This window comes from Octopus bimaculoides, chromosome 8 (assembly GCF_001194135.2).
Source record: "Octopus bimaculoides isolate UCB-OBI-ISO-001 chromosome 8, ASM119413v2, whole genome shotgun sequence".
Lineage (NCBI taxonomy): Eukaryota > Metazoa > Mollusca > Cephalopoda > Octopoda > Octopodidae > Octopus > Octopus bimaculoides.
Window position 1 is genome coordinate 80,220,568 of NC_068988.1, and position 12,830 is coordinate 80,233,397.

General features: G+C 35.4%; 1 protein-coding gene across 2 annotated transcripts in view; it reads right to left on the reverse strand.

The window, feature by feature from the left end:
* Positions 1-12,830, reverse strand: part of LOC106873410 (ceramide kinase-like protein) — a 195,833-nt gene that overhangs the window by 1,319 nt on the left and 181,684 nt on the right. For both annotated transcript variants that reach the window (XM_014920765.2, XM_014920764.2), the window contains exons 10-13: positions 11,589-11,659; positions 10,800-11,014; positions 8,674-8,808; positions 4,544-4,692 (exon numbers count right to left, since the gene is read on the reverse strand). In XM_014920765.2, the coding sequence (XP_014776251.1) occupies positions 4,544-4,692; positions 8,674-8,808; positions 10,800-11,014; positions 11,589-11,659 (570 nt within the window). The remainder of the gene's footprint in view (positions 1-4,543; positions 4,693-8,673; positions 8,809-10,799; positions 11,015-11,588; positions 11,660-12,830) is intronic.

Genomic DNA, 12,830 nt, shown 5'->3' on the forward strand with positions numbered 1-12,830 from the left:
ATATATATATATATATATATATATATATATATATATATATATATAGATAGATAGATAGATAGATAGATAGATAGATAGATAGATAGATAGATAGATAGATATACATATTCACATATATATACATATAATATATACATACACACACACATATCATCATCATCATCATCATCATCATTATTTAATGCCAATTGGCATGGGTTGGATGGTTTGACAGGGCTAGCACACTGGAAGGCGGCACCAGACTCCAGCCTGATTTGGCATGGTTTTCTATGGCTGGATGGCCTTCCTAACACCAACCACTCCAAGAGTGTAATGAGTGCTTTTATGTGCCATTTGCATGACACCAGGGTACTTTTACATGCCACCAGTATGGGTGCCATATTGCGTGACACTGGTATCTGCCATGACTGCAATTTTGCTCAGCTTGATGGATCTTATTCTCAAGCACAACATAATGCCAAAGGTCTCAGTCATTGCCTTTGTGAGGCCCAACACTCAAAAGAAACTCAGTCACTTTGCTTTCATGAGGCCCAATGCTCAAAAGGTACTCAGCCACTTTGTCTCTGTGAGGTCCAATGATTGAAAGGTGTTCTTTACATGCCACCAGCATGGATACACTTGGCTTGATGGGTCCTCTCAAGCACAGCACATCACCAAATGTCTCGATCACTAGTCATTGCCTCTGTGAGGTTCAAAGTTCGATCAGAAAAAGTTCTCTGTATAAGGCCTGTACAGCCCTTATTAACCATTCGTTAATCCCCAGTTTCTGCATCGCCCACCAGATAAGGGATTGGAGGACCCTGTCAAAGGCTTTCTCCAAGTCTACAAAAGCCAAGTACAGAGGTTTATCTTTGGCTAGGTATTTCTCCTGCAGTTGCCATACCAGGAATATGGTATCAATGGTGCTTCTACCTGGCACAAAACCGAACTGCATCTCATCTAAGCAGACTCTCTCCCTAATTAGTTGGGCTATGACCCTCTCCGTGACCTTCATCACCTGGTCCAGCAGTTTGATACCCCTGCAGTTATTTCTATTTAAAGCGTCACCATTACCTTTGTTTTTTGCTAAGTTAACTTTAAGGCCCTTTGATTCTAGACCATGCTCCCATACCTGGAACTTTTTCTCAAGTTCAGGTTGTAATTCAGCTATAAGAGCAAGGTTATCACCAAAGAGGAGCTTCCAGGGGCATCCTTTCTTGAATTCCTCTGTTATTGCCTGGAGGACTATGATGAACAAGAGGGGGCTGAGTACTGATCCTTGGTGAATCCCTGCTTATACCCTGAAATCTTCGTAGTTATTGCCAACCCTCACCTTACTGGTAGCAATATATATATATATATATATATATATATATATATGATAGATCGCTGACCACAACATTCAAACTTTTTTTCTCCATGATTTTCTCCTTGTTTTCTCCTTATTCTTTCTGTTGAAGAGCGTAGCTCGAAACGTTAAAGACTTTCTCTATTCCCGAGCGTTAAACTAATACATCCTTTTGTTGTTTACACCACCTGTCCTTCTCTGTTGTTGTTTTTTTCGTAAATTCTCCCATATATATATATATATATATATATATATATATATATATATATATATATATATATATATATATATATATATATATATATACGCATACAAACACACACACATGCATATGCATATATATACACACACACACTGTATATATATTCATGCACATACAAATGCACGCACACGCACACACATACACAAATACACACACACACACTCACACAAATACACACACACACACTCACACACCCTCACGCACACACACACACACACATATATATACCCATTTCTGAGGATTAGAATAATAAGGGAGTGTCTAAGTCAATACAGAAGAAATCATAAGAGGCTTTATTTGGAGGACACTGGTTTTCTGACTCTTCAATTTCTTTGTGGATACAACTGAATATTTATTATATGCACCCATACAATAATTATCATTAATTAGACATACATAGAGATTTTTTGCATACAGTCATACAATGATAACTATTTATCACATGAACTCATACCACAGTTATGGTTAATTAGATGTAAATATTTATCACATGCACTCATACAGTAATTATAGTTAATTAGATATAAATATTTATCACATGCACTCATTGTTAATTAGATATAAACATTTATCACATGAGCTTAAACAACAGTAATTAGATATAATTAGCTATTACATGCACTCAGACAATAATTATCATCATTTAAATGACTGCATTGATTTGGTTATATGATGCATGTGAACATGGATGGTTGTATAAAAAAGTGCCAATCATTTACAGTAGACAGAAAAAGGAAACCCAGGAAGATGTGGAATAAGGTGGTAAAGGTTGATCTCAGGACATTGAGCCTCGGAGGAAATAATAAAGGACCAAGGTAACTGTGTACGCAGTTCTTGAGAACCGCTCAGCTATACTAGCACAGCTTGACTGAAGTTCTGATAACATAATGCAAAAACATTCAAATGAGGTTGTGAAAGTTTGTGTATGTACACTATGTACTGGTCTGGTCACCTAGTAACTTTGTCAAATCTACAACTGCCTTTTTTTCTTCCCTCTTGCCCCACTCAGTCAATGGGTCCCTTCACAGAACCAATCATCATCATCCATCCCATCCATATTTACCATCACCCACCACACTCTTGTTTTAATTATCTCTCACTCTACACTCCCACTCTTGCAACTGTTAACCCCCACCTTTTATCTCATTGTTCAATCCCCATCACTCTTCTACCTACTGTATTATTCTGCTGATCTAAGTAATTAAATTAGAACCAGTTATTACAAATCATTTATCACCATTTCTGTGCTGCCAGTCATCACTCCTCCTCTGTTGAGTTACTCCCAATTGACAGCCATCCATCAATTTTGTGTTCTCTCCATTCATACTTACCATCAATCAACTTCCCACTCTGTTCATCATTCACACCATTCCTATCCTATATACATCTAACCAGCAACATCCCATGCTTATATCCATCTCTCACTTTCCCTTCACATTCTTGCAGCTTTATCAACCTCTGCTGATTCTCCTGTATCCATACTCTCTTCTAATCATATTCTTGGACATGTCACATTGAGGGGGTATAATCTGGCACATTGTCACTTTTACATTTACTGCTCTTTGTAGCACCATTCCAAACACTCTCACCCACTCATGCAAAATACAAAGTAGTCATGCATCTCCTCCCCAACAAACCTGCCACAATTCCTTCCATCATACTTTGACTTTCAGCTCCTCAAATAAAACAATTGCTTTATTCTCTATTCTCCCTCTTTGGCAAGGATTGTCTTGCAAGTTACAAAGCAACCTCATTAGAGCGATGGCATGAAAAACCAGAACACTTATAAAGCGGTGAGGAATAGATACCTCACAACTAAAATAACTGAGTTATGCAAAATAAAGTGTCCTGCTCAGAAACAATGAAATGACTGCTACAGGTTTCACCTCACTGCCATTATGGTTAATGGTCTACCTCCTTATATCAATTTCAAATTTTGGCACAAGGCCAGCAGTTTCAGGGGAGGGGACAAGTTGATTACATCGACCCAAGGGTTCAACTGCTACTTATTTTATCAACCCCAAAAGGGAGGAAAGGCAAAGTGAACCTCAGTGGAAATTGAACTCAGAACATAAAGACAGATAAAATGCCACAAAGCATTTTGCCTAGCTTGCTAATGATTCTACCAGCTCACTGCCTTTCTACCTCCTTATATTCTCAACTGTTTTGCCTCTACAAATGAATTATACAAAACAATCCACTCAACTTGCTAAAAGTAACAGCCAGCTCTCCTATGAATCATATTCTACCATCTTGAAAATAGAAAGAATTATTTGTTATATGGTCTAAGTCAGTCCTTCTCAAACTATCTGATGTGGGGTACAGGCAGTTTTTTTTTCCAGTGTGTCAGCAGGGACCGGTAATATTTCTTAGTAATATTAATTCATACCAGAAACAATATATATAATGAATACAATAAAAGTTGGCAATTTTTTGTCCTTTTATATTTATTTTGTAAACAAATAATACAATATTACATAAGCATTTTATAAGCATTTCATAAGCTATTTATAATGTTTCTTTCTTTTCTGGAAACTCACCGCATACTGGCAGCTGATGGCTCACAGACCAGCACCAGTCCTCGGACCACCACTTTTAGTAGCACTGGTCTAAGTAATGTAGGATAGTCATGGCTGGAAACCTTTGATTAATAGGTCTGGTGGATCAGTGCTCACTGGGGCCAAACAATGACTGAAATACGATGAGCCTACAAGGGTTCTTCTACATATCTGCTTGACTTACAAGAAATAGCAACTGAATCTCCTTCAGAACACACACTGACATCTTGAGAAAGAAAAGCATACCTTAGATAATGTGGTCCCTAAAAAAAATTTAATGATCACAGCTTGATTGCCTTTGATTGTAGGCCTTCTTGACTCAATCAGAGCTGACTTGGAACTTCACAACAACAGTTAGTCACACACATAATTAATATGGAAACTGTTCAACTGTACCTGAATTCTAAATCTAAGGGAGGGTTAGGTTCATTGTCCACATTCCAGATTGATAAAGAACGAGTGTCAGCTTTAGCTTTTTTCTTCTTCTTGTTTGTTGACCCCTTACGACTTGCACTTGTAGAACTACTGTCTCCTGAGTCAGAACCCTGTATGGAACAAGAAAAATATTTCATTACTAACAGAAGAAAAAAATAATTTCTATTTTTAAGGAATTTTGCTCCTGTATTTTCCTGTAATAAAGGATGAAAGTTTGTTTCTCATTTACTTATGAAAGCTGAAGAATAATTTGAAGATTACTTCATTTTGTATTCTCTAAATTGCAAAAGTTTAGTATACTTTCTTCTTTAAGCATATGGAGGTTGGTTGTAGTTTATTTAATCAACACTAATAATATGTTACTGATACCTGTGTAAGCAACTCTGAAGGGATAAAAGATTTAGTTAACACTGGCAAAACTTGAACCAATAAAGCAAAACTGAACTAGCTCCACCTCCATCACCTTCAATGTGAGTTTAATATGGTAATCAGTTGCTGTTGTTGTTGTTGTTGTTGTTATTATTATTATTATTATTAAGGCGGCAATCTGGTAGAATCATTAGCACACTAGACGAAATGTTTAGTGGTATTTTGCTTGTTGATACATTCTGAGTTCAAATTCTGCTGCAATCAACTTTGCCTTTCATCCTTTTGAGGCAATACACTGGGTGAAACACTGAGGGTGGGGGTGGGGGTCGATCTAATCGACTTGTCCCCTTCCCCAAAGTGGCTCCCCTTGTGGCAAAGCTTGAAACCATTATTATTATTGTTGTTATTTTTATTAAAGTGGTGAGCTGGCAGAATTGTTAGCGTGCTGGATGAAATGCTGATCAGCATTTCGCCTGTCACAACATTCTGAGTACAAATTCTGCTGAGGTCAACCTTGCCTTTCATCCTTTCGGGGTAAATAAAATAAGTACCAGTTGAACACTGGGGTTGATGTAATTACCTTAATGCCCTCCCTCAAGCTGCCCTTGTGGCAAAATTTGAAATTATTATTATTATTATTATTATTATTATTATTATTATTATTATTATTATTATTAGGATTATGATTATTGTTGTTGTTGTGTTTAATAATGATGTTTTACACAGAGCGAGAGGTGTGGGACATAAAGCATATCTAGGTGAATTGATTGATTACAAGGCAACCAGTTGAGAGGTAAATTGCTCTTTGAAATTTTTGTTGTTTTCATGATAAAGATACTAAAGTTTCAAGAGCCAAGCTCAACCTAGTTCTAAATAGGTACCATAAGTGATACAACTTATAAGTATAAACTACAGTACTGTATAAATCCAGTACTGTGTTATTTATTGACTTGTGGTGTTGAGTTCAATGCCACTACAAGTAAAACTGAAAAAACTACCTGCAGAGACCAACATCCTACCCAAAAGTTAAAATATATTGGGTCATCCCATAAATAATGCAGTTTTTATACTTCCTTTATTTTTCAAAATTAAGATAAACAAAGTTCATTTTTAACCTAAAATATAGTTTCCTTCATTTTCTACAATGCTCTTCCATCTATCTGCTAGACTTGTAAGGCCTCTCTGACAAAATTCATTTGACCATGATGAAAAATATTCTTCCACTATTCTTCTGACCTCGTCTACAGAATTCATATTTTTTCAGTCCAAATAATTTTGAAGATTGCAGAATAAATAATAATCAGATGGGGCAATGTCTGGTGTATATGGTGGTTGGGGCATCGTTTCCCATTCAAACTGCTCCAGCCTTTGGAATATCATCCTTGTTGTATGTGGTCAAGCATTATCCTGATGGTAGAACACCTTTCATCTTGAAACCAAAGATGGTCATTTTTCTTCTAGCGCTGACTTAAGCCACTCAAGCTGCTCACAGAGATCTCGTTTGTTATCGTTTTGTTTGGGTTAAAAAGTTCAAAGTGAACTAAACCTTTCATATCCCACCAAACAGATAACAACACCTTACATGGGTGAAGACCTTCTTTAGCCTGGGGTGCCAGTGTTTCTCCTTTCCCTACTCACTGTCTTTGGTGCTTGATATTTTTATAGAGAACCCATTTGTAACTAGTCACTATTTGATCTGAAAAAGTTTCATTTGTGAGACGTGACAGCAAAGAAGAGCACACATTCACTCTCTGTGTGCAAACTCAGAAAGTTTGTAAGAAATCCACTGACCCAATTTGCTCACTTTTCCAATGGCACATAGGTGTCAATGAATGGGTGAACAAACAAATCCAAGCTTCCCTGCTAGTTCTTCAACAGTTACAATGGGATTTTGTTCCACCATGGTTTGTAGGATATCCTCATCAAGCTCTACAGATCTTCCAGGACAAGGCTCGTCTTCTAGGCTGTAGTTTCCGGCTCGGAATTTCTGGAACCACTGTTGACACTGGCTTACGCTTGTTGTCCAATCCCCATATACTGCATTAATATTCTTTGCACTTTCCATTGCATTGTTGCATTATTGAACTCATAAAACAAAATATGCTGAATATGCTCCTTTGTCACTTCCATTATAGCTTTGAAAATATAACTGTTAAAATTGAACTGCACTCTTCAAAACTTACACTAAGAATAAGGACAAAGTAAAATTACTACTTGCTTTTATAGCAAGTTAATGCAGGTAGTTTATCCTGTCCCCTTCTGACTTTTAGTTCATGCAAGTGTAAAAACTGCATAGTTTATGGGATGGCCCAAAAAGTTTCCTGTTTGCTTAATGCTCAGATACCAGAAACCTGTAGCCTGTCAGGAAAAATGATTAATTAGATCTTAAATAGATATAAGGCAATCATATATATAAATATACAGATAAATTTGAAATAGGATGTTGTGATATTTCTCTGGCACATTACAATTATAAAGTGATACTGTTTCTGCAGAAACTCAAAAAAGGAATAACTGCTTGATTCACATACAACTCAGATCTGAACCATGATATGAAATACATGTTTCTGTATCCAGGATATATAAAGTAATACACAAACTGACAAATATCCAATATATACCTAAATAGTGCCTTATCCCAGCTCTATGACATTTTTTAGCAGATATAACTTATTTATCAACACCAAATTATTAGCTCTTAATAGACACCAAAGTATCATTTTGCTTATTGTCATCAAAATATACTTAATTAATATAACCAAACTATTAGACTATTTATCTAAATTGCTGCATTAGTGTATTTAGTAGACCACTGTATAAGTATGTTTAATTAGATCATTGTATTAGTGCATTTAATTAGACCACTGTAGTTGTGTATTTAATTGGTGTTTTATTTGTGTTTTAATTTGTACCACTGTGTTAGTATATTTAATTAGACCACTGTATTAATATTTTAATTGGATCACTGTACTAATATTTTAATTGGCCCACTGAATTAATATTTTAATTGGACCGCTGTATTAATATATTCATCCAGACTAAAGGTAAAGTGCTAACAGAATCGTTAGTGCAAGGGAAAATGTTTAGCAGCATTTTGTCCGTCTTCACATTTTGAGTTCAAACGCCATCAAGGCTGACATTACCTTTCATCTCTTTGAGGTCAATAAAATAAGTACCAGTTGAGCACTAGGGCCGATTTGATTGACCTGGTCCTGCCTCTGAAATTGATGGCCTTGTGCCAAAATTTGAAACCAATATATATATTCACACTACTCTATTAGTATATTTAATTAGACCTCTGAATTAATATGTTTAATTAGGGGCACTGTATTAGTATATTTAATTAGACTATTGTATTACTATATTTAATTAGGCCACGATTTTAATTAACCCATTGTATTAATATGTTTATCTAGACCACTGTATTTGTATTTCTAATTAGACAACTGTATTAATATATCTATCTAGACCACTGGTTTGTTTATTTATCTAACCAAAAGCAATGATAGTCTCATGCAAAAGGGATTCAGTCAGACATATATATCTGTATGATGCTTCATACTCAGCAATTATTGTGGATAGATTGTAATCACTGTTAATTAGAAATAACTGATAATGTATAGAGTGATGTGTTTCGTTTCTCTATTCATGATATTATTATGGTGCTACAGCATGGCCACAGCCTTTGGGCTGAAATGTATAAAAGAATAAAAGAATAATACCTTAACAGAATCATCCTTGGTTTCTGACTGCATGGGAAGCACTGGGGAACTACGGCCTTTGTCATCAGTGATTTGTGGATATGGAGTGATTCGTACCTGCCGTACTTTATAGCATGTTACAAATGGAAGGTCAAACTAGAAAAAGAAACAAAATTAAAAATAAATATTAAATTAATAATTAATGTATATTGTTTTTGTTGAGGAATTCCAGAAGGAGCTTTGTGAGACCACTACTGAGACACTTCCGAAAAAGAAAAGTCGTTGGAAAACAGATTTTAGCAGCGACTCCATCTGAGAATATCTGAAGAAGGAATTGTATTCTGAAATATCTTCGGACTATAAATAACTAAATTACAACAAGTATATAGTCCATTTTTTGTATTATAGTGCATTGTTGTACCATTCAAAACTTTTCATTGGTTGATAATAAATATAATAATAATATGTAATAATGAAAATATTGTAGACAGTGCTCAGATGTACTACAACTGATCAGAAAAAGTAACCAAAAGTGCATGAACAATAAATAGAATATGCACAGGAAGTGAGCAGTGAATGAGTCGTTTAAAAAAAATGTTTCCGAAAGCCATGGATGCTGTGATGTTTTTTGATTTTGTAAGCATGGACATGAGTGTTAGACATATAGTTTTCAAAAAGGTGCCTGAGAATGTTGTTGGAAAAATGGTGGCTAATCTATTAAGTCAAAACTATTTATTTTGCAGTTGTTTATCTTCTACATGACTGCCCTTGCTGAGGTATGTAGGACTGTACGCATCAATAACAAAAGGCATTATGTCCTTATTTATGATGGTATGGTGTGATTTGAGGAAGATTTGTCTACTTTTTCTAACTGGTCAAGCAACCATGATGAGACTTCCTTGTTGGCTCATCAAGAAACATACTTTATGAGTTGTGTGATGTGAATTGTGGTGTAATGTTTCCATCTCCTTTTTGTAAGAAGTTTCTAGTTTAATTAACAATATTTCAACATTGTCTTACAACAACCCTAAACTTTGTGACATGATGGATTAATTCTAATAACTGATTACTGATTTAGTGGTGAATAAAATACCAGAGCCTGTTGTGGATAGATAACATGTGTGAGAATTTCACACAATATGAGAATTTCAGTAAAATACCACATGTTAACAAATGAATCCTAAATGTTCATCATGTCTTCATATATGAATTGATAAAGCAAAACTAAATAAGATCCTCATTAAATGTTTACACATCTATTTTTATAATAATTAATCTATCATACAGCAAATAGTAATAATTTGAAACTAAACCTGTCACAAACTAAAGTGGTGTTCTTATGTGAATTACTTGACCTGCTAGAAATAGCAACCAAATCTCCCTCAAATCACATCCTATTTCAAATAATAGAAAACATTGAGTAATGTAGTCCTGATTACAATGCATCAAGAAAAAAAAAACAGAATGATAATAAGTGATTGTGGCCTAATATGAAGCAACAATAACATCTAGACATATCTAACAAAGGAAATCATCATCTAATTATATTTTATAATAATAAATTAACTTATAGTAATTAGACTAAAATATAATTTTAAAATAATTAAACTAAAATGTAACTCATACATTCTAGAGTAACCAATCACCACTAGTTATTAATGTGAAACAGTTGAAAACAGGGGAATATCAGGTGAAAGCATTTGAATACCACATAGACGGATAAGCTCTAGTTTACTTTTTATTATTTCAGTCAACTAAATATATTAAATGTCATCTGTGTCTTTCTGTAGCACAGCTGAGGGAGGACATTTATAAAGAAAGTGTGAATATTATGATCAAGAAATATTTTTTAGTACTTGATCAACATCAGATGATCTCTCTCTCTCTCTCTCTCTCTCGCATACACGCACGCGCACACACACACACACACACACACACACACACACACACACACACACACACACACACACACACACACACACACACGAACATACAAGATTTAGATTTACAAAAGGGAAGAAATTAGAAGCAAGAAGGCTTTCCTAGAGTTACTTAATCATATTTTATTTTCTCACAACTGTGAGTTCAAGTGACACTCACTGAAAAAGGGATTGCAAAAGCTTAAAGAGACTGAACTGCATATGCACCTGGTCTTTTGATGTGGTATGACGTTTGAGGAAATGTAGAAATTCTGAGCGTTCTGTGTTATGCACCAATGATAAATGCATCGATCCATCTGCCAAATGAGTAAACTTACTGAGACCTTCCGGAGCAAAACTACACAAACCAGGAATTGTAAAGATTCCAACATTCATGAAATACTGAGGAGGGCCAACTTTCCATTCAGAACTCAAAGCAGAATCTACAATTAGAAAACAGTTTTATAATAAAAAAAATAATCATTACAATTTCAATTAAGCTAAATAGGTTTTTGATAGAGAATAAAATGCAGGCATTGGCTTTTCCATGAGATAGTGCAGCTGAACACTGGCGCACATACGTGTGCACATGCACCCATCCACTCCAACACACACACACACACACAAACATGTGTGTGTGTGTGTGTGTGTGTGTGTGTATATATATGTGGCCGTTGCCAGTACCGCCTGACTGGCCTTCGTGCGGGTGACACGTAAAAGCACCCACTATATGCATGAGAATACATACATAAAGCAAAACGTATAAATCTACACACATACATACATACATACATACAAACATACATACATACATACATGCATACCAAAATACCCTGTGGTTGATATTGAAATTCCAATGAAGAAGCCTTGAATCCAAACTAGAAACTGACTCTTTTTCTATTAGCTAGAAATCTTGAAATAAAACTGAACAATGACATACATACATACATACATACATACATACATACATGCATACATACATATGTATGTAAATATATTAGTTTGCTTTGAACCTACCTGCATATGTTTGCTGAGTTTCTTGTAAACCACTTTCATCTAATTTTTCAGGAACCCGACAAACTGTACACCTAAAGGTAAATACAAGAGAGGGACTCAGTTTTTCACAATTTTATAAACAACCTCTTACATTTTTGCATAATCCCTACTTACATTCTACAACCCTGGTTGCTTTTTTAAGACTAAAATATTATCACAAACCTAATACAACTTCCATAGTAGAATTGAATTAGTTGAACTTATTATGTCTTTGTACAGTATAAGTAAAAGATTATAAATATACTAATCAAAAGAATCTGTTTGTTGTTAAACCACTAACAAAAGAACTTGGTTAAGTGTAAAAGTTGAGTCATTTTTTAAAAAATATTTGGTCATTTTAAAAGAAATTCAACTCATAATTAGGTCATAGTGTCCTTGACACAAGAAAATATGTTCATTAGAATTTTTGTCATTTTAGAGAAAGGAAACAAAAAGCAGCAACTATTTGTGGCGTCATAGAAATGGAGATATAATTTCAATTGATTAAGAATTAATCTCAAAATTATTTCACATACTCAGAGAATGTCTGGTCTTAGTTTTCAGTCAAGAGACAAATGGACAACTTTTTGACATGCTTCAACCTATTGCTGACCTCATCAGCAATATACATACATACATACATCATATACAGCAAAAGGTTCCTGGACTAGTTCTGTAGCATGTCAACAGATGGCAGCACATAGTTGCATGCACAGTGAGGACTAGCAGTGACCTTCATGAGGCAGTGTGCTGAGTGGCATCACTGCTTTTACTTCGTAAGTTGCGAAATTTGTGTTTTGTGATCACATGTATGCTGTGCTCAGTGGTTTTGTTATGGACAGGAAGTTGAAACAAAGAGCCAACGCGAAATTATGTATTAAACTTGGGACGTCTACTACAGAGACATTGAGCATGCTTTGGCAAGCCTACAGTGATGAGGCCATATGCAATGTTTCGAATGGCATGGGCGCTTCAAAAGCAGTAGAGCATCCCTGGAAGTAAACACAGTGATGTCAGCCAGCACACTGCCTCATGAAGGTGTCTGCTAGTTCTCACTGTGCATGCAACTATGTGCTGTTATCCCTGGAAATGTGGAGAAAATTCATCAGCTTGTACATGAAAATCGTCGAAGGACAATCAACGACATTGCTGATGTTATTGGTTTGTCGTATGGGTCCGTGCAGGTAATCCTGATGTCGCATCGAACATGCGGCGTGTCTCTGC